This window comes from Anas acuta, chromosome 3 (genome assembly GCF_963932015.1).
Source record: "Anas acuta chromosome 3, bAnaAcu1.1, whole genome shotgun sequence".
Classification (NCBI taxonomy): Eukaryota; Metazoa; Chordata; class Aves; order Anseriformes; family Anatidae; genus Anas; species Anas acuta.
Genome location: NC_088981.1, coordinates 117,918,152 through 117,938,135, shown reverse-complemented (window position 1 = coordinate 117,938,135; position 19,984 = coordinate 117,918,152). Strand labels below are relative to the sequence as shown.

General features: G+C 47.7%; 1 protein-coding gene across 1 annotated transcript; it reads right to left on the bottom strand.

Annotated features, from left to right (window-relative positions):
- Positions 1–453: 453 nt before the first annotated feature.
- LOC137855016 (interferon-induced very large GTPase 1-like) lies at positions 454–8,830 on the bottom strand. The gene is made up of 2 exons (XM_068679092.1): positions 8,692–8,830; positions 454–7,926 (listed from the first exon to the last, which is right to left on the bottom strand). Exon 2 carries the CDS (start codon positions 7,922–7,924, stop codon positions 587–589), a length of 7,338 nt encoding a protein of 2,445 aa, XP_068535193.1. The 5' UTR covers positions 7,925–7,926; positions 8,692–8,830; the 3' UTR covers positions 454–586.
- Between the last annotated feature and the right edge of the window lie 11,154 nt (positions 8,831–19,984).

Genomic DNA, 19,984 nt, shown 5'->3' with positions numbered 1-19,984 from the left:
TGTCTAAATCCGCATAGGCTGCTGCATTAATTGCTTTAATAGCATCAGAAAGAGAACAGCACCTGAGTACTGGGTTTATGAATGCAAACAATAATCCCAAAAACCAAAATAGCCAAGTTCCCCACAAATGTTTACCTGCTCGCAGACCCTGCTGTCCTTTCTGCAAGTGTGACAAGTATTGCTGCAGGGAAACTGTTCTTTTGGCAGTGTCATTTCTTTTCCCATAGCAGCTGATAAAACTGGTACTTGCTAATGCTGCCTTTGCTCTTCATCTGGCACTTGGTCTTGATCTTGGCGGTATGACTGCTTGCTACAAGATTATTTTTCTAGTTTGCGTTAAGACAAAGCTGATGTAAATATTTATGGCAAGAAAGGAAAAGGACTTTGACTTTATCACACTGCAAGGGAATCGCTGAGCAGCGGCATGAGAAGCACTCCTTAGTTCACCCAATGTTGCAGCAATTACATTTAGTTTTATTGACATGGTTTAAGTCATAATCATTACAACAAGATTTTTTGGTTATCCTTGTATTATGTTCTTCTGAAATGCAAAGCACTTGCAGTTTTTCCTTCATACCAACTTAGCCTAACATTTCTCCAGTTCAGCGAGTGCATTCTGCTTTGTAACTTCCTGCCACGAAGCAGGGATTTCTCCTCTGCCATGAAATTTCCCATTGTAGTATTGTTCTAGCTGTGTCCTGAAAGAAGACACAAACCATTTCCAGTATGCTTGCGTGGATGGATCAGGAAGAATACTCCAAGTGGAACAGGGAGGTCCTGCATCCCGGTATGTCTTGTAGGGGATCCATGTGTCTTCACCAATCTTGAATGAGCAGTCACTTGAAACAAGGCTAGAACAAATATCAATGACTAGGTTGTCTGTTTTATGTCTTTTAGATCCTATCGTTTCATACCATATAAATCCTCTCAAAACTTGCGGACGATGGAAGACAACCCGGTGGTCTCCATCATGGTTTGGCATAGTGTTAGTGCAAACAGCCCCACAAAATGGACACCGCTCCTGGCACCCTGCAAACTGCTCAGCCAGTATTGTGTGAGGCTGCCTTTCAAAGGAGCTCATACGAGCTTCTTCAAACCCTTTCCTGAGATCATCAATAATGGGAGACAGTGCTTCTGTCATGGCATTATTCAGGAACTCTATGTCTGTTATCTCCTGATGTTCAATGCCCTTCAGGTCGCTCCTGGGCAAGTTTAGCACGTCTCCAAGTGCTCTGCAGAATTCATCCAGCCAAAGAGAGATTTTGTCCTTTCTGTCTTTTCTGTCTTTGACAACCGTGGTTGATGCAAAAACAGCTGACTTTATGCTTTCATAGTAATGAGAGAGGGAGTCACTTAAAAACATCTCTAGCCTTCTGTTCTTATCTAAACAGTACGTCTCAACTTTTGTCTTAATGTAATTATTTAAAAAGTCTCCTGGGGCTTTAAGGTAATGCTTGAAATTTTCAAAATTTTCTTCTTCTGCTAGGTATTTCAGCATGTAATATTCCAGAGTGGATCTATTGCCTCTGAAATCTGGAATTTTATCCTTCACGTCTCGAGCTATGTCAAGAGCTGTCTTCTCATAGACGGCGTGTCGAAGAGCTGGGGCAATCTTGCTGCACAGGAAATCAGCAAATGTTGTGATGCAAGAGGCTCCTTGGCAGGAAATCTGGAAACATTTGAAGAAGTCTTCTCTCTTGCTCTCCAGGTAGACGACTGGATCATTTGCTTTCCTGAATGCTGCATGCATGTCTTTAAACCTTCCTGCTGCCATTCTGCAAAGGTACAGTGATAATTCCATTTTGTATTCTTTATTAAAACTGTAATTTGCAGTGGTAGGGACAGAGTTCATACCTCCCTCCACTTCATTTAGTATTTCATGAATAAAAGTTTGACTGTAATCCATTTTATCTTTTTCCTTCTTCTCAATGTTTGCCTTCACATGCATTATGATGCTCTCTGTAATGCGGTGCATGTTGTTTACATCGGCATCGTCCAAACTCTTAGAAAAGATGCGGAAGCCTTTTTTCTTAGACACGTGTTTCTCTCTGTCAAGAGAAAATGTATTATTTTGGTGTAAATTCAATATTTGTTTAACTGCATTAGGCTCCTTAAAGTGATCTAGAAGCACATCTTCTATGTCCACATCAATGTCCACCTTTTCCAGAGGGGGAGTAGCAGAGGACACTTCAGTAACCCACTGCTTCCAGATAGAATTGAAGCGGTTTCTCAGTTCACTTTCACCTAATTTCTGGCCTTTTAGAGACAGGGCCAACTCTCTGCTCTTTCTCAGGAGCTCATTTTCATATGTGGACTTCCTCTCATCCAGTTTACTCTGGCTCTTCTTTACTTCTAGAAGTTTCTCACACTTCCTTCGTGTTTCAACAAGAAGGGACTCTCTCAGTTCTTTCAGCTTCAGTTCTGTGCTGCATTTCCACTGGATCAGTATTTCATGGTCTCTGTCTTCACTGAAGAATGTTTTCATGTTCTTGGTGATGGCATCACTTTTCTCTTGCACCAATTTTTCAAGGTGTTCTGTGGTGACCTTGCCCAACTCCCCATTCCGCACCTTGTTTTCCAGTTTCATTTGCAAGTCTAAGATGTGACTTCTCAGCTGCCAGGTCCACTGACTAAATGCAGTTTCCAGTTTCTTGTAGGCAGCAATCTCCACTGAATTCTTGAAGCTGAAAACGAAGTTTTCATTCAGCAAGGCATTCCACAGGTCACTAATACGAACTTTCAGGCTGGAGAGCCTCAAAACGCTGCTGTGCGATTCCTTCTTGGCAGCTTGGAGAATTTTGCTCTTTAATTCCTGGACTTTCTGGCTGTAGGTGGGGTTGGGCGGTGCCATCGGTGGGTTTCCTTCCCACAGGTGAGCAAAGTAATGAATGTGGGTGTTCACGTCAAAGCGGATGACGTCGCTGAAGCAGGTGATGTCACAGAATTCCTGCTGGGCCGCAATCATGGTCATTTCATCCAGCTTTTCCTGCAGACGTCTTTGTCCTTCCATGTTCTTTTCCTTTGCGGTTATTTCGCCCACGTTTTGGTGCACAAAGAGGCAGCCTGGGGAAATATTAACTTGCTTCATCCTCAGGAAAGCCTGCACAGCAATCTGAAGGACGTCTTGCATTTCTGAAGGATTTTCTCCAAAGATGTTGATCAGAGTCATGTTGCCGATGCCAATGACAAAGGTGGCCAGCTCATTGTCATGATTAAGTGACTGCTTATTGGCCATCTCTATGGCACGAAGTCCTTCTGTATCAACAACGAGCAGGTAGTCAAAGTTCAAATCCTGTTGGAGCTTCTCGTCCACTTTAATGAGCTGCATAAACGCTCCCCGGGTGCACCTCCCTGCGCTGACGTTAAACTGGAGACCAAACATGGCATTCAGCAGGGTTGACTTCCCTGTGCTCTGGATGCCAAGCACGGAAAGCACAAATACCCGCTTGTCCCCTAGCTTCTCAATTAACCTGTCAAAGACGGCTCCAATCCATTGCAGTGGTATGTAAGAAGCATCACCATCCATCAGCTCAATGGGATACCCTAAAACCATCAGATTGGCAGCAATTTCAGGTAGTTTGACATACCAATTTTCTTTGGAGTTTGTTGATTCCAGTGCCTCATAAATCTGCCCCACCTCTCTCAAAATATGCTCAAGGCCAATGGACGAATCATTGATTTCATCGGAAAGGGCATTTAATTTCTTCATGAATTGAGTTTTCTGGTTGGTTTTTTCATTTTTTTTCTTTATTGATACAATTTGATACCATACCTCATGGTACTTTCTGTTCAGATCATTAAGGTGATCAGGGGAGATGTCATCCATGAAGATCTTCATCCACTGCAGAAAGAATTTCTTGGTATTGTCTGGCTGTGATTGGAGAAAGCCGAGGACTGTTTTCATCAGCTGATTGAGGGGAAATGCTTTGCCTAGTTGCTCTTGTCGTATTGCAGACTTCTCCGATTCAATTTGGCTCCGATGATGCTCTATGCTCTTGTTCCCCTTTTCCTGCAAGCGAGTGAGTTCTTTGTCCTTTTTACACCACAGGTACCACAGTTTTCCCTGAAGAGGCAGTAGCTGTGATTTGATCTCAGACAACTTCTCTTTCTTCAACAGATTCACCAGTTTGATTGCTGTTTCTTTGGCTGTTACGCACGCTTCTGCATCTTCATCGACTAAGAAGCCGTGCTGGCGAGCTGTGCTCAGGCATGCATTGAGGCTAACAAGCGTGCTCGACCCTTCCACTAGGTCTCGGATGGTTTTTGTCAGCTCAGCCACTAATTCTGCTTCATTTCTGTTCTTGATCCCTATTCTTACGTTTTGGCCAGATCGGCCAGCTGCAATGCTCTCTTTCTCAGTGAAAAGGCAAACCAAAGGCCTCTGAGACTCCCACAGATCATGTAAAATTTTCCTGCCTTTCTCGTTGCTCTGATCCAACTCAGAAACAAGAACCACATTCACGGCAGAGATCTCCTGTAAAAACTGCAGCTGGGGTTCGTGATCACTTGCATCTCCGTGCAGGTTACAGAAAGCAACAGGGCCATTAAAGCTGTCATCGTCGCTACCACGGGGAAGGTACCAGGAGATCTCCACAACACCTTGCATCAGGAAGCAGTCTTTGGTGCTGCCTTCACAATGGCGGTGGAAAAAAGTGTCGTGTTTCTTCCTGCTCAGCAGGGCATTCAGGAGCTGAGACTTGGAAGAGGAAGGAGAGCTGCCGATGCGGAGGAAGGACACGATGGGTGTCTCTGCCTGATAAATGAGTTTGTTGTCGTGACTGCTAAGCCTTGTCTGCTCTCCCGATTTCACCGTCCCTTTCCAGCTCTTCTTGATTTGGCTGAGGGACCAGAGAGGGAACTCTATCTGTGAAGTGCCCGGGTTTGGTACCAGGAGGGGTAGTGCAAACTGGCAGAAAGCGAGCTTGGATGAAAGGTACTGTCTCATGAAATCATCAGCACAATGAAAAATTGCCATCTGGAGGTCCATGGGGTGCACATGACTCTCCCTGCTTGCAGATTCAGGGGCTCCTTTGTCCAAGTCACTGAGAAAGTCATCAAAGGAATCAGAGGGCTCGTGCTCCTCCGCTGAGGTGTTTGGTGTGGGCACAACTCCTGGCTTACTCGCCTCCTTGCAAGTCAGGTACCTCACCCGATAATCCACGGTCAGGAGCCTTTGCAGGAAGTAAAATGGTAGCTCGCTGTCCTTGCTCGGCTGGCTGTCGTGTACAGATGTCTGGTGTATTATGTGGAAATCTTCTATGCCCATTTTTCTTGGATAGTACCTTTCCAGCCCAAGGCGCTTAAGTAAGTTGAGGAGCTCTGGGCTTGCAGTGGCTTGACTTGCTTTGGATTTGCTGCTGTCTGATTTGGGATTGCAGTGACTGGGAGGCTGCATGCCTTGAAAAGCATCTTTCATGACTTTGATTCTATTGTCTTTCTTCAGTTTGTGAGATGTGTCCTCCAGTTGCCCATCGATGAAGGATTGCAAATCTCTTTCCAGCCTCCCCCAGTCTTTGAATGCATTGTGCTTTTTGAGGAGAGCTTTCATCTCTGTGGACCATGTGTTTTTCATCTTTTCTTTCATGAAAACTAAGCGGTCATTCTTCTGCTCAGGGGTGACCTTCTTGTGTTCGGATGTTATGGTGAGCCCCCTCAGCAGCAGGAAGGCCTGAGCTCTGCAAACATCCTGTTCCTTCAGGCTCTGATACTTGTTATGTGCCACGCGCATTTCCTGTATCATGAAATTAATTTCTCGACACCCAAGGAGGCACTGAAATGTGCTGCTTTCTACTTGGTATCCCGTGCTGGTTGTAACTAAGAGCACTAAGAGTTCTATGTCTTCCTGTGCCCTTTGCTGCAGAGACTGAAGCAAGGAAGAAACAGACTGACTTACAATGAAGGTGGCTTTGATCTTTGCCTCATAAATGTTAGATGCAGAAGTTGCCGGTGCGTAGGTGACTTCCTGGATGTACTCCTTCATTTGTAGCAGTGTCGTATTGAGATCATCAAGACTGGAAATACTGGGAGTTTGGGGAAGTGTCTGATCCTTGTGGAAGACCCACTGCATAATGAAAGAAGTGTTGGGGAAGTCCCTGACAGAATAGATGTGAGGATCCAGCAGGCGCTGCAGCAGAGATTTGATGTAGGTGGTGTTTTCTGGAGAAGACTTCTGGCAAAACGAAACAGTGTTCACCAGGAACTCCTGCAATGCTTTGTCTGACAGACATATGTTGATCCAGACACTGTGATTCTTTGTTCTCTTATTCAGACCCTGTTGAAAATCTAGCAACATGAGCAGTTTCTTTTCATCCACTGTCCCCTCCCAGGTCTTCACTTGCTCCAGGAAAGCTCTGGCCTCTTCTACAGCACTGGCTAGTTCCTCTCCAAAGCTTATGCCGGAGCTGTGATTCGTTAGCGCTTTGTAGACAGTCCTGAGGCTGCTGCCCATTTGATGGGAGGCTTTAAAATCGCTGCTGTGGTTGGACAGGATTATGTCCCACACTGGGGTCAGCTGAGAGCCCCGGTCGATCACACACCAGGTTGTGTTATTGGCCACAAGCCCGCATTTCCACTCGGGAAGGGAATCCGTCTCTGCTGGGCCCCCTGTTTTGGTCACGTAGAGCTGAACTGCTGTGTGGGTGCTGCTTCCGTCTCTTCCCTGAAATGATGCCTGTGAGCTGGACTTTGAAGCATCCCCTTTCACTCCCCTCTTGGTACTGAAGCCGCTGAAGCTAGCCCCGACGTAGCTGTTCAGTGCTTCAGATGTTTGTTGCTTCATCTCATCCCATTGCTCTGCCCTGAAATCTTCGGCAGATGCTTTCCACCAGAATATTCCCCCAAAGTGGAGGGGTCCCTGGTTCACGTGGGACCCAAACCTGCTGAAGAAGCTGGCGCACCTGCTCTTCAGTAGGTGGAACCTGTCTGCCTCCTGGGTGATGCTCAGAAGCTGTTCGATGTCTTGCAGCTCTCGCAGGGCTGCGTCTGAGAGGCGAAGCTGGTCCTTTTGGAAGTAGTAGGAGGCCAGAGGGATGTATTGGTACTTGGTGATGCAAATGTACGCCTGCTCTGAGTGTGACTGACGGGAGTCCTCTGACTGTGAGGACTGGCTGTAATCTACACCTCTTTCAACAATGAGCCCTGAGAACCTGTCACTGGCAGAAGCACTGATGCTGAACCCCAGCTGCTCCATGCACTTGGTGAAAGTGGCTTCTTCTTCAGAGGAGGAGAACTCCTTCCTCTCAAGCAGCGACCCTTGCACTGGACCAGTGAGCATGAAGCCATCAGGGACCCTGATGAGTTGCTCTCGCTTTGCCAGCACATCCTCCAGGCTCTTGGTTTGGTAAATCCCCTGCAGAGCCAGGCCTCCCGATGCCCGCCTCAGGACCTCCTCGTCAGAGACATTCTCCCTCTTCCCCATGGACTTCTCCTGCTGCTCCAGATGCTTCCGGATGCTCACCACCTCATCCAGCAATGCCTTCACTGGAGGTGCCCAGTACTCCCTGGGAATGTCCATGGCTTGCTGTGGGGCCTCCTCTTTCTTACTTATCATTTCTTTGCTGTTGCTGCAGCTCTTCTGCATTTCTTCCAGCTCCCGTAGAATTGACTTGTCTTCTTCTTGTCTCTGCTTCATCACATCCAAGTGCTGTTTCTGCAGCTCATCAACAGCTGTTTCATTGCCTGTGATTCCTAGGAGCCTTTGGAGTGCCTTGGTCTCCCAGTTATACCGTCCTTCACGTGCCAGTTTAAGGTAGTCTTCATATTGCAGATGTTTCAAAGCATTTATTGACTTAACACCCAGTATCTCTGACAGTTTGGGGAGCCAGTATTCTTCATCAAGTCCTTCCTTCTCTAATGCTTCTGCCAGCAATTTCTTAGCAATTCGTGCCTTTTCCCTAGCAGCTGCTCTCTCCTCCTGTGACTCCATGGCTGTGGAAGGGGAAAAGAGACTTTTGTTACATCAGGTTAGAGGAGGCCACCACCCCTTAGAAGAGGCCTCTCCATAGTTCCCGGCCCATGGATTTCTTCTGCCCTGCTGCTGGAACCCAGCCTCGGGCACCCCCGAGATAGGCAGACACAGACAGACAGACACACGCAACCACTGGCACGGCTGCACAAATAGCCATGGACAAGGCGCTGCCTTCAACAGCACCCATGTATAACCTAGCAGGACTGGTCTCACCCATCACTGGCTCCTCGTCCTTACAGCACTCGCGCACACGAGGTAGAGAAAGGGATTGCGTGGAGAGAGGCAATCTCTGGCCCATCAAGACGCGACTGGAGACTGGATAACCTTAATGAAGCCAACGCTCTTGCCATCCACATACCCTTACACTTTTGTCATGCAAAACTACTAATTAAGGGAACAACGATGGTAAATTTTCTAGAGGGGAAGACATATGAGGAGCAGCTGAAGTCACTTGGATTGTTCAGCCTGGAGAAGAGAAGACTGAGGGGAGACCTCGTGGTGGCCTCCAACTTCCTCAGGATTGGAGCAGAGGGGCAGGTGCTGCTCTCTGGTGAACAGCAACAGGACCCGAGGGAACGGCATGGAGCTGGGACAGGGGAGGGTCAGGCTGGATATCAGGAAAAGGTTCTTCACCAAGAGGGTGGTTGGGCACCAGAGGCCTAGGGGGAAGAGGGGGCTCCCTGTGTGGCCCCTGCCCTGCCCAGCGCAAGTCAGCGAGGACCTACCTGCCCTCCCTGGTGCTCTGCAGCTTCTGCACCGCCTCAGCCCAGCTCTGGCAGCCTCTCAGCCCAGCTGCTGCACCACCTCAGCCCAGCTCTTGCACTGCCAAAGTCCAGCTCTTACCCCACCCCTTACAGTGCCCCAAGCCTCTGCACTGGTTGAAGCTTCCTGTTTACACAGCAGGGAGAGGCTTTCTTCTTTCTTGGAAGTCAGGCCATTAGATGATACGGCACCTGAAAGTGAAATTTGGCAGCTGCTGGTTGTGCTGGGGCTGAGCCAGGCTGCTGGGGCATCTGCATCCCAAGCCCCAGCCAGGGGGGTATGGTGGTTTTACTTTGCTGGGCAGCTGAACTCCACCACAATGTGCTCTCACTCCCCCTCCTTTGAAGAAGATGGGGAGAAAAAATTATGCTTAAAAGAAAACAAAACCCCAAAAACTCATGGACTGAGATAAGTGAATTAAAATTAATTTAATTTAATCTAATTTAATTAAATTTAATTTAATCTAATTTAATTAATGGGGAAAGGAAGAGGAAAAAGAAATGAAGGAAAAAACAAAACAAGCAGAAAAAATAAACACAAGTGAAGGCTGTGCGGAAGCACAGGGAGAGAGAAAATAAATACCTGTCTACTTCCCATCAATGAATGACGTTCAGCTAAATCCCAGGATGCAGGTCCTCAATACATATAGCAGTTGTTTGGGAAGACAGAAGTGTTCATAATGAGAGCCCCCCCCTCTCCTTCCCCTCTTCTTCCCCTCACGGGGATGGACCCCGTGGTACGGACCCATATCTGGAGCAGTTCTGGAAGAGCTGCTGCCTGTGGGCAGCCCCCTCAGGCTCAGTTTGGGAAGGATGGCAACCCGTGGGAGGGACCCCGCATGGAGCAGGGCCAGAGAGTGACCAAGAAGGAGCGGCGGAGACAAAGTGCATTAGACTGAACACAACTCCCATTCCCCCATTCCCCTGTGCTGCGTGGGGGAAGGAGGTGAAACAGGGTGGATGGGGGGAAGGTGCCTTTGGTTTCTCTCCTTTGTTTCTCACTTCTCTAGCTTGTTTAGTAATAAGCAATAAATCTTACTATCTCCCTATGCCAAGTTTGTTTTGCCCATCAAAATAATTACTGTGTGATATCCTTGTCCTTATCTCAACCTTTGAGCCCTTTTCATCGTATTTTCTCCCTGCTCCCCTCTGAGGAGGGGGAGTGAGAGAGTGGCTGTGGTGGAGCTCGGCCGCCCACCCAAGTAAAACCACCACAGAAGTAGACTCAACAAACTCCCTGGGTAAAAGGGAGGTTATAAGTTTAAAATTCTACTGTGTAGTATTTTATAAAAATCAACAGGGAAAGTCCAGAGTCGGGCCAGCTTTGTGGAAAAGCAACTTGGCACTCAGATTTGTGCAATGCTGTAAAAACCAATACCACGACCTATTGTGTGTATCTGGAGTATTGCACACTGCATAAGATACGCGAACACTTTATCAGACAGCACTTTGACCCTGGCTCCCCTCAGATCCTCATAGACAAGCAGACGGCGTTTGGGCTGGATGGGCAGCATGAGGTGGATCAAAAACTGGCTTCAAGGCCACGGCCTGGTTTAGTTGGAGGCCAGTAACCAGCAGAGTATCAAAAACTAAGAATAGGGCAGTCAGAGGTTCTCTGAAGAGTCGTTCCACCAAGACCCCCTGATAAATTTGGAGGTGGGGCCTAATAAGGAGTCTGTATTCTTAGCAGATAGAATTTGGGGCAGCCAAATCATCCTTAGCTTATAAGATACCAGGTCTTAATTTGACTAGTAATAGCTTAAGAGTAACAGGGGTAGACAGGTCTGGAATGTTGGTGTCACTTTTTGAGTCTACTGAATTAAACTGGGAGACTAAAAGGGTCACCTGGCAATTGTTACATGTACCTGAAGCAGGAACAAATTAATTAGGGGGAGATTGAATAGTCAAATTAGGATTGCAGTTGAAGACCAGTGAAAAAAAGAATAACATTCTCAATTAATTTATTTACAGAGAATGATGAAAAAGAAATAAATCCCAATAGATGGGTATGTGTTAGAACTAAACAGTTAGCTTGGTCCAATGTGAAACAGGGATTGTTATGAAAGTAGCAGGGCAGAACTCTAACCTTTGATAGTACATATCATATCAGGCTGCAAGTCATCTGGATTGAAAAAATACTGCCATCAGCACAGCACGCCCTGGGCACGTGGCTGTGCGTTATTGCAGTAGCCTGTCAAGGATTGCCAAGTGCTCTGTGATGCCAGGGAAACCAATTGTGCGCTGCCCTGACTTTGGGATTATGCACAGAATCAGAGAATCATAGAATATCCTGAGTTGGAAGGGACCCGTAAGGGTAAGGATCATCGAGTCCAACTCCTGGCACCACAGAATTCTACCCAAAATTTTAGACCATGTGACTAAGCACACAGTCCAAATGCTTCTTCAATTCCGACAGGCTTGGTGCAGTGACTACTTCCCTGGGGAGCCTGTTCCAGTGTGCGACCACCCTCTCAGTAAGGAACCTCTTCTTGATGTTTAGCATAAATTTAGCCCAAGCTCCTCAGCTTGACAAAATTCCAACAGGTGCTATCACTGGTGATTAAGGAGAACAGATTGGCGCCTGCTCCTCCACTCCCCCTAGTGAGGAAGCTGTTCTACGATGAGGTCCCCCCTCAGCCTCCTCTTCTCCAGGCTGAACAGGCCAAGTGCCCTCAGCTGCTCCTCATACATATTCCCCTCTAGGCCCTTCACCATTTTCGTCGCCCTCCCCTGGACACTCTCCAACAGTTTAATGTCCTTCTTGCACTGTGGTGCCCAGAACTGCACCCAGTACTCGAGGAGAGGCCACACCAGCGCAGAGCAGAGCAGGATAATCACTTCCCTCGAACAACTAGCGATGTCATGCTTGATGCACCCCAGGGTACAGCTGGCCCTCCTGGCTGCCAGGGCACACTGCTGGCTCATATTCAACTTGCTGTCAACCACAACCCCCAGACCTGTCTCTGCAGGCTTGCTCTCCAGCGTTTCGTCCCCCAGTCTGTACGTATAGCCAGGGTCGCCCCGTCCCAGGAGCAGGACCTGGCACTTGCTCTTGTTAAACTTCATGTGGTTGGTGATTGCCCAGCTCTCCAGTCTGTCCAGGTCTCTCTGCAAGGCCTTTCCACCTTCAACAAAGTCCACAACTCCTCCAAGCTTGGTGTCGTTGGCAAATTTGCTCCAAACACCTTCTACTGCTGCATCGAAATCGTTTATAAAAAGATTGAAGAGGACTGACTCCCTAAAGTGGAGCCTTGGGGGACCCCACTAGCGACCATCTGCCAGCCAGAAGTGGCCCCATTTACCACAACCCTTTGAGCCCTGCTCATCAACCTATTGCTCACCCATCGTATGATTTTTTGTTTTTATCTCTATGCTGGACATTTTGTCCAGTAGAATCCTATGGGAAACTGTGTCAAAAGCTTTGCTGAAGTCCAAGAAGATCAGATCAGGTCGTTTACCTTGGTCGTGCAGGGGCACAACCTATAAACAGAGCAAGTTGCTCTGTGTCAGGAGGGGGGGGGCGGGAGGCAGGAACATCAACCGAGGTTAATGTTACCTCCCCAGGGAAACCTGCAAGACATTGATGCCTACCGCACCAACGGGATGCCGACCACGACCTGGCTAAGTATCTATGACACCAATGACTGGGAAAAGCATTGTGCACATCAGTACCCTTGTCATCACGCTGGGGTCGGTATGTTAACAAGCTAACTCATTAATAAATTCTTTGTGTTCCCCTGACAGACCCCCACCGGGACCCTAATCACCCCAGAACTTATGGACAATGATGTAACTGGACAGCACCCACAGCTGTTTATCCTTTGTACTACATGGTGGACCCAAATAAACAAGCAACTGATTAGGGCGTTAGTGGACGCTGGGGCGGAGGTCAGTATTATACATGGCAACCCAGGAAAACATAACAGAACTTTAACCCTGGTGCGGGGTCTAGGGGAGCAACCAGTCACGGGGAAACTCATGAAATGCAAGTTGCAAATAGCCAATTGGCTACCTCGTGACTATCAGGTCATGATTGCCGAAGTTGAAGAGTTTATGACTGGCATGGATATACTCTGAGGAGGTGCACTAGCAATAGGAGGCTCCCTAGGGGTATTCAGCACCACACAGTGGCTGCATATGCAAGCAGTCCGGATAGGGTAAATAGCGGAGGAGGCTAACATTCCAGTTGCTACTGAGGTAGTTATGTGTGGTGGTTTTACACGGATGGGCAGCTGCGCTCCACCTCAGCCACTCTCACTCCTCTTCCTCCTCAAAGGGAAAAGGGGAGAAAATACAATACAAAGGGCTCAAGGCTTGAGATAAGGATGAGGATATTGCTCAACAATTACTCAAAATTGTTGATGGGCAAAACAGATTCAGAGCAGGGAGATAATAAAATTTGTTGCCTATTACAGGCAAAAGAACGGGCTAGAGAAGTGAGAAACAAAGGAAAGAAACCAAAAACGCCTTCTCCCCATCCACCCTCCTCCACCTCCTTCCCCCACAAGATGCAGGGGAATGGGGGAATGGGAGTTGTGATTGGTCTATGGCACTTTGTCTCTGCCGCTCCTTCTTGGTCACTCTCTGTCCCTGCTCCACGCAGGGTCCCTCCCACAGGATGCCGTGCTTCCTGAACTGATCCTGTGTGGGCTGCCCACAGGCAGCAGCTCTTCCAGAACTGCTCCAGATATGGGTCTGTACCACGGGGTCCATCCCTTAGGAGCAAACTGCTCCAACCTGGCTCCCCCACGGGCAGCAGCTCCTGCCAGGTCACCTGCTCCTGTGTGGGCTCCACTCCATGGGCTACAGGTCCGGCCTGGAATCTGCTCCAGTGGGGATCCTCCACAGGTCGCAGTCTCGTTCTGTGGAGGTCCACCTGCTCCTGGGTGGTCTCCTGCACAGGCTGCAGCGTGGAACCCTGCTCCACTGTGGTACTCCATGGGCTGCAGGGGGACAGCCTGCTTTACCACGGTCCTCACCACAGGCCACAGAGGAACTTCAGCTCTGACACCTGGAACACTTCCTCCCCCTCCTTCTTCACTGACCTTAGTGTCTGTAAGGGTGTTTATCAATTCTGTTTCTCTCCCAGCTGCTGTCTTTCACCCCTGATCCCCTCCGACTGTTTTTCAGGTCGGCCTGGGTCGTCGCATTCCCTAAACAGAACATATGGTAACCCGGGCTAATGCCCCAGGCCAAGATACTACGTGCCTGGGTCTTGCTACACCTCAGAACCTTTTTCCACCTGTCTGCATGGAGCCCTATTGGGAAAGCAATGGGTAGCCACTTTTGTGGCCAATACGTGTCCTGAACGTCAATCTGTGAGCCCTGGAGTCACTCCTGGAATGGTTGGTTATCCAGAGCTGGGGAGACACCAAGCCTCCTGTCCCAAGGATTGAGCTTCCTGGGATCGTTGTCGGTCACCTATTGCACATTTTTCATGTATGCATGGAAAAGGACTTAGTTTTATGGTGGATGAATACTATGAAACCTGGCGTGGCTAGTGCTTGAGCGTTAACCACCCTGAATTATCTAAGGTGCTGGCTAAGGAAATTTAGCAATGCCACTAGGGCTGCGCTATCTGGCTTGCTGCTTGACGTAAACTTAATAAGGCATGCTATGCTACAAAATAGAACTGCAATTGATTTTTGTTACTTGTCCATGGTCACAGTTGCGAGGACTCTGGGGGTATGTGTTGTACGATCATTCCCAGTTGGTACCAGTGAAGGAATGAGAAGAATTAAGCAAACAACTGAAGATGAATGATAGCAGGAACGTTGTGTGCGGGGGTGGCATGGCTACAAAACTACTGTGTAATTCTCCTATGAATTGCATTCTGTGTTCCATGACTATTGCCCCGGCTGATATCAGTAATAGAGTCTCTGTTTCAACAGCGTGTAGTATGGATTGTGGAATATCAATCTCTTCCAACAGTGGACCACGCATGTGTTAGGACTAAAAACTGTTACGCTGGTCTGTTTTGAAAAAGGCATTGTTGCTATAACAATGCTAACAAGCTAACTCATTAATGTTAACAAGCTAACTCATTAATAAATTCTTTGTCATTTCGTTCTATCGCTCAAGTGTGTGTGTGAGTGTATTTGACATCCCCAAACAGCTCACTTGCTTTATATACATATGTATATATAGCTGTTGTCTGATCATTGCTGTGCTGAACCATTCAGCTTCTGTCCCGGAACCTAACTAGAAGAGGGTAAGGGAAGAAAATTGTGGGGGACTTAAGATAGCTCCTTTAAAACAACTGTTCAAGAAGGGAGTGGAATAGTGAAACAATGGCGGTAGCCTATGCCTTTTAAGGAAAAATGGGCCTGAATCTTGTATCGCAAACTTTAATTAGGGATGGTCTTTTGGAGCCTTGTATGTCACCTTATAACACTCCAGTTTTACCAGTACGAAAGCCAGACGACTTGTACTGATTGGTGCAAGACCTCAGAAAGGTTGATAAGATAGTATGAAATCGCCACCCAGTGGTTCCTAACCCTTATACTCTGATGGGTCAAATTCCTTATGAGCACAAATGGTTCACTGTTACATATTTCAAGGATGCTTTTTGGGCTTGCCCATTGGATCCTGAAAGTCAGGATATTTTTGCATTTGAATGGGAAGACCTAGAAACAGGCCGTGAACAACAATACTTTGTTGTTTGTTGGACTGTTTTGCCTCAAGGATTCGCTGAATGCCCCAAATTGTTTGACCGACTATTGGAAAAGATTTTAGAAACATTTCAGATCCCAGAAGGGGTGACATTGTTACAATACGTAGATGATTTTTTGATATCTAGGGGTAGAAAAATCAAAGGTAAAAGAAGCAACAAACGAACTCTTGAGATTCTTTAAGAGAACATGGGCTAAAAGTATCTAAGGTTAAATTAAAATATGTGGAAAAAGAAGTCAGATAGAGCGTAGATGGAGAATAAACCCTGAAAGGATTCAGGGAATTGTGCAACTTCCTCTACCTCGAACAAAGAAAGACTTAAGAAAAGTTTTAGGTTTAATTGGATATAGCAGATTTTGGATAGAGGCATATGCGCAGACAACAAAGAAGTTATATCTCAAATTATTGGAGGAAAATCTCAATGCATTGAATTGGACAGAAGAAGAAAAAGAAATAGAGGAACAGTTAAAACAAGATCTGATTAGAGCACCAGTCTTAGCTCTTCCTGCCCTGTCGCGTTAAGGGGTGTAGCTGATTAACCATTATGGGCCCGGTCAGATTCAGAGTACTGAACCAGTCGGACATTCACCAAAAACACGTTAACCATCTGGGGGTCCATTCAGACATTCACCAAAAACGCATTAACTGTCTGGGGGTCTGGTTAGATTCAGAACACTGAACTATCACGGATAACCACCCTCACCCTAGTTGCATTAATGAGAGCTATCACAATGCAATCAAGTATGGTTTATTACAGCAACAGATAATCAGGTTCTGTTGGATTGCCAGCAATAGTGCCTGTCTGCAAAAGCAAGCTAGTATGCATGAAATACACAGGTGTTATAGGTGTTGTAGATGTTACAGATGTTGTAGATGTTACAGATTTTATAGATGTTACAGGTATTACAGGTGTGCAGCCTAGAAATAAAACTCGTTAAAAGGATCAAAGACTCTATAGAGATTTATAAGCAAGTATTCAGATCTCACCCAAAGGCGTCCCAATGGGGGGGGAAGAGAGGCTCAGCCCGTCGACTGATCCCAGGAGTCAGGAGGTCCTAAGGATGTTGTATTTCCTCGGGATGGTATCTCCCCTGACGGTGGTATCTTCCCTAACATCCCCTCTCTCTTGGGCCAATTTATATTATTTTCTGTCTTTTAGGTGGAGCTTGAGTGGCTCTAGTCAAGCATATCTTAGTTATGATTGGAGTAAAGTTTTCCCAACTCCGTTTAAAGTAATAGGCTTCCAGAAATTCAGGGCGCATGCTCAGTGAGGGGTGGTCGCACCTTGGAGGCGGGTAGCTTTTGGGATGGAGGTGTGTTTTGGTATTATAATGATATTATAATGAGCAAAAAGTACACTAGGGTACAGCATTTGTCAAAACATGACAGGTCTTTGGCTTAGGGTGGCAAAAAGTGCAGCTTTGTGCTCAAGAACAATCGAGGCCCCACTGATTACAGAGCCTAGCGGTGGTGTCTCCACTCCACTCTACGCTCCATGGTGTTCCTTAGAGCTAGCACACCAAGTTTCCCCAGCGCGACAGCATCTAAGGTTGGTAGCCTAGGGAACACTCAGGTAATGCAGTTATGCCCTACCCTGAAAGCCTCTTCAATGCTGTACCTTTTCCTTAAAAGTGTGAATGTTAGTTTTATTTCCCTAGTTACTTCAGGCAATTACACCACACATGTATAATACTGACCTCCGCCCCAGCGTCCACTAACGCCCTAATCAGTTGCTTGTTTATTTGGGTCCACCATGTAGTACAAAGGATAAACAGCTGTGGGTGCTGTCCAGTTACATCATTGTCCATAAGTTCTGGGGTGATTAGGGTCCCGGTGGGGGTCTGTCAGGGGAACACAAAGAATTTATTAATGAGTTAGCTTGTTAACATACCGACCCCAGCGTGATGACAAGGGTACTGATGTGCACAATGCTTTTCCCAGTCATTGGTGTCATAGATACTTAGCCAGGTCGTGGTCGGCATCCCATTGGTGCGGTAGACATCAATGTCTTGCAGGTTTCCCTGCGGAGGTAACATTAACCTCGGTTGATGTTCCTGCCTCCCCCCCCCCCCCCCCTCCTGACACAGAGCAACTTGCTGTGTTTATAGGTTGTGCCCCTGCACAACCAAGGTAAACGACCTGATGTGATCTTCTTGGACTTCAGCAAAGCTTTTGACACAGTTTCCCATAGGATCCTACTGGACAAAATGTCCAGCATAGAGATAAAAACAAAAAATCATACGATGGGCGAGCAATTGGCTGATGAGCAGGGCTCAAAGGGTTGTGGTAAATGGGGCCACTTCTGGCTGGCAGATGGTCGCTAGTGGGGTCCCCCAAGGCTCCACTTTAGGGAGTCAGTCCTCTTCAATCTTATTATAAACAATTTGGATGTAGGATTAGAATATGTTTGGAGCAAATTTGCCAACGACACCAACCTTGAAGGAGTTGTAGACTCGGATGAGGTTGGAAAGGCCTTGCAGAGAGACCTGGACAGACTGGAGAGCTGGGCGATCAACAACCACATGAAGTTTAACAAGAGCAAGTGCCAGGTCCTGCTCCTGGGACGGGGCGACCCTGGCTATACGTACAGACTGGGGGACGAAACGCTGGAGAGCAGCCCCATAGAGAGGGGTCTGGGGGTTGTGGTTGACAGCAAGTTGAATATGAGCCAGCAGTGTGCCCTGGCAGCCAGGAGGGCCAACCGTACCCTGGGGTGCATCAAGCAGGACATCGCTAGTTGGTCAAGGGAAGTGACTGTCCTGCTCTGCTCTGCGCTGGTGCGGCCTCACCTCAAGTACTGTGTGCAGTTCTGGGCACCACAGTACAAGAAGGACATTAACAAGAAGGACATGTTGGAGAGTGTCCAGGGGAGGGCGACGAAGATGTTCAAGGGCCTAGAGGGGAAGACTTATGAGGAGCGGCTGATGGCACTGGGCCTGTTCAGCCTGGAGAAGAGGAGGCTGAGGGGGGACCTCATCGTAGAACAGCTTCCTCACTAGGGGGAGTGGAGGAGTAGGCGCCAATCTGTTCTCCTTAATCACCAGTGATAGCACCTGTGGGAATTTTGTCAAGCTGAGGCAGGGGAGGTTTAGGCTAAACATCAGGAAGAGGTTCCTTACTGAGAGGGTGGTCGCACACTGGAACAGGCTCCCCAGGGAAGTATTCACTGCACCAAGCCTGTCGGAATTGAAGAAGCATTTGGACTGTGTGCTTAGTCACATGGTCTAAAATTTTGGGTAGATCTCTGTGGTGCCAGTAGTTGGACTCGATGATTCTTACGGGTCCCTTCCAACTCAGGATATTCTATGATTCTCTGATTCTGTGCATAATCCCAAAGTCAGGGCAGCGCACAATTGGTGGCCCTGGCCTCACAGAGCACTTGGCAATCCTTGACAGGCTACAGCGATAACGCACAGCCACGTGCCCAGGGCTGCTGTGCTGATGGCAGTATTTTTTCAATCCAGGTGACTTGCAGCCTGGTGCCATAGTGCTGAACAAGCAATATGTACTATCAAAGTACATATAAATTATAAATTTAAGTCTTTCTCAGACCTATATGCTGGCCAAACTACTGCAGGAGGCATTGTGGAACTGCAGGAGGCTCTTACTGACCCATTTCTCCAGGCTGGCCGGATCCCTCGGGTCGGCTGCAGCACCCTCTGGTGTATCCCCTGCTCCTGTCAGCTTTGTGCCATCTGCAGACCTGGTAAGGGCTCCCTCTGCCCCATGACCCTCATCATCAATGAGTATTGAAGTCAAACTGAACCAGACCCGCTACTGACCCCAGGGTACTCTGCTGCTTACTGGCCTCCAACTAAACCAGGCCGTGGCCTTGAAGACAGTTTTTGATCCACCACATGCTGCCCATCCAGCCCAAACGCCGTCTGCTTGTCTATGAGGATCTGAGGGGAGCCAGGGTCAAAGTGCTGTCTGATAAAGTGTTCGCGTATCTTATGCAGTGTGCAATACTCCAGATACACACAATAGGTCGTGGTATTGGTTTTTACAGCATTTCACAAATCTCAGTGCCAAGTTGCTCTTCCACAAAGCTGGCCCGACTCTGGACTTTCCCTGTTGATTTTTATAAAATTCTACACAGTAGAATTTTAAATTTATAACCTCCCTTTTACCCAGGGAGTTTGTTGAGTCTACTTCTGTGGTGGTTTTACTTGGGTGGGCGGCCGAGCTCCACCACAGCCACTCTCTCACTCCCCCTCCTCAAAGGGGAGCAGGGAGAAAATACGATGAAAAGGGCTCAAAGGTTGAGATAAGGACAAGGATATCACACAGTACTTATTGTGACGGGCAAAACAGACTCTACATAGGGAGATAGTAAGATTTATTGCTTATTGCTAACAAGCTAGAGAAGTGAGAAACAAAGGAGAGAACCCAAAAGCACCTTTCCCCCATCCACCCTCTTCCACCTCTTTCCCCCAAGCAGCGCAGGGGAATGGAGGAATGGAAGTTGTGGTCGGTCTATGGCACTATAGTCCCCTCCACGGGCTGCAGCGTGGAACCCTGTTCCACCGTGGCACTCCATGGGCTGCAAGGGGACAGCCTGCTGCACCATGGTCACAGAATCACA

Coding starts and splice junctions, on each gene's coding strand:
- LOC137855016 (XM_068679092.1), bottom strand. CDS start 7,924: ATGGAGTCACAGGAGGAGAGAGCAGCTGCTAGGGAAAAGGCACGAATT.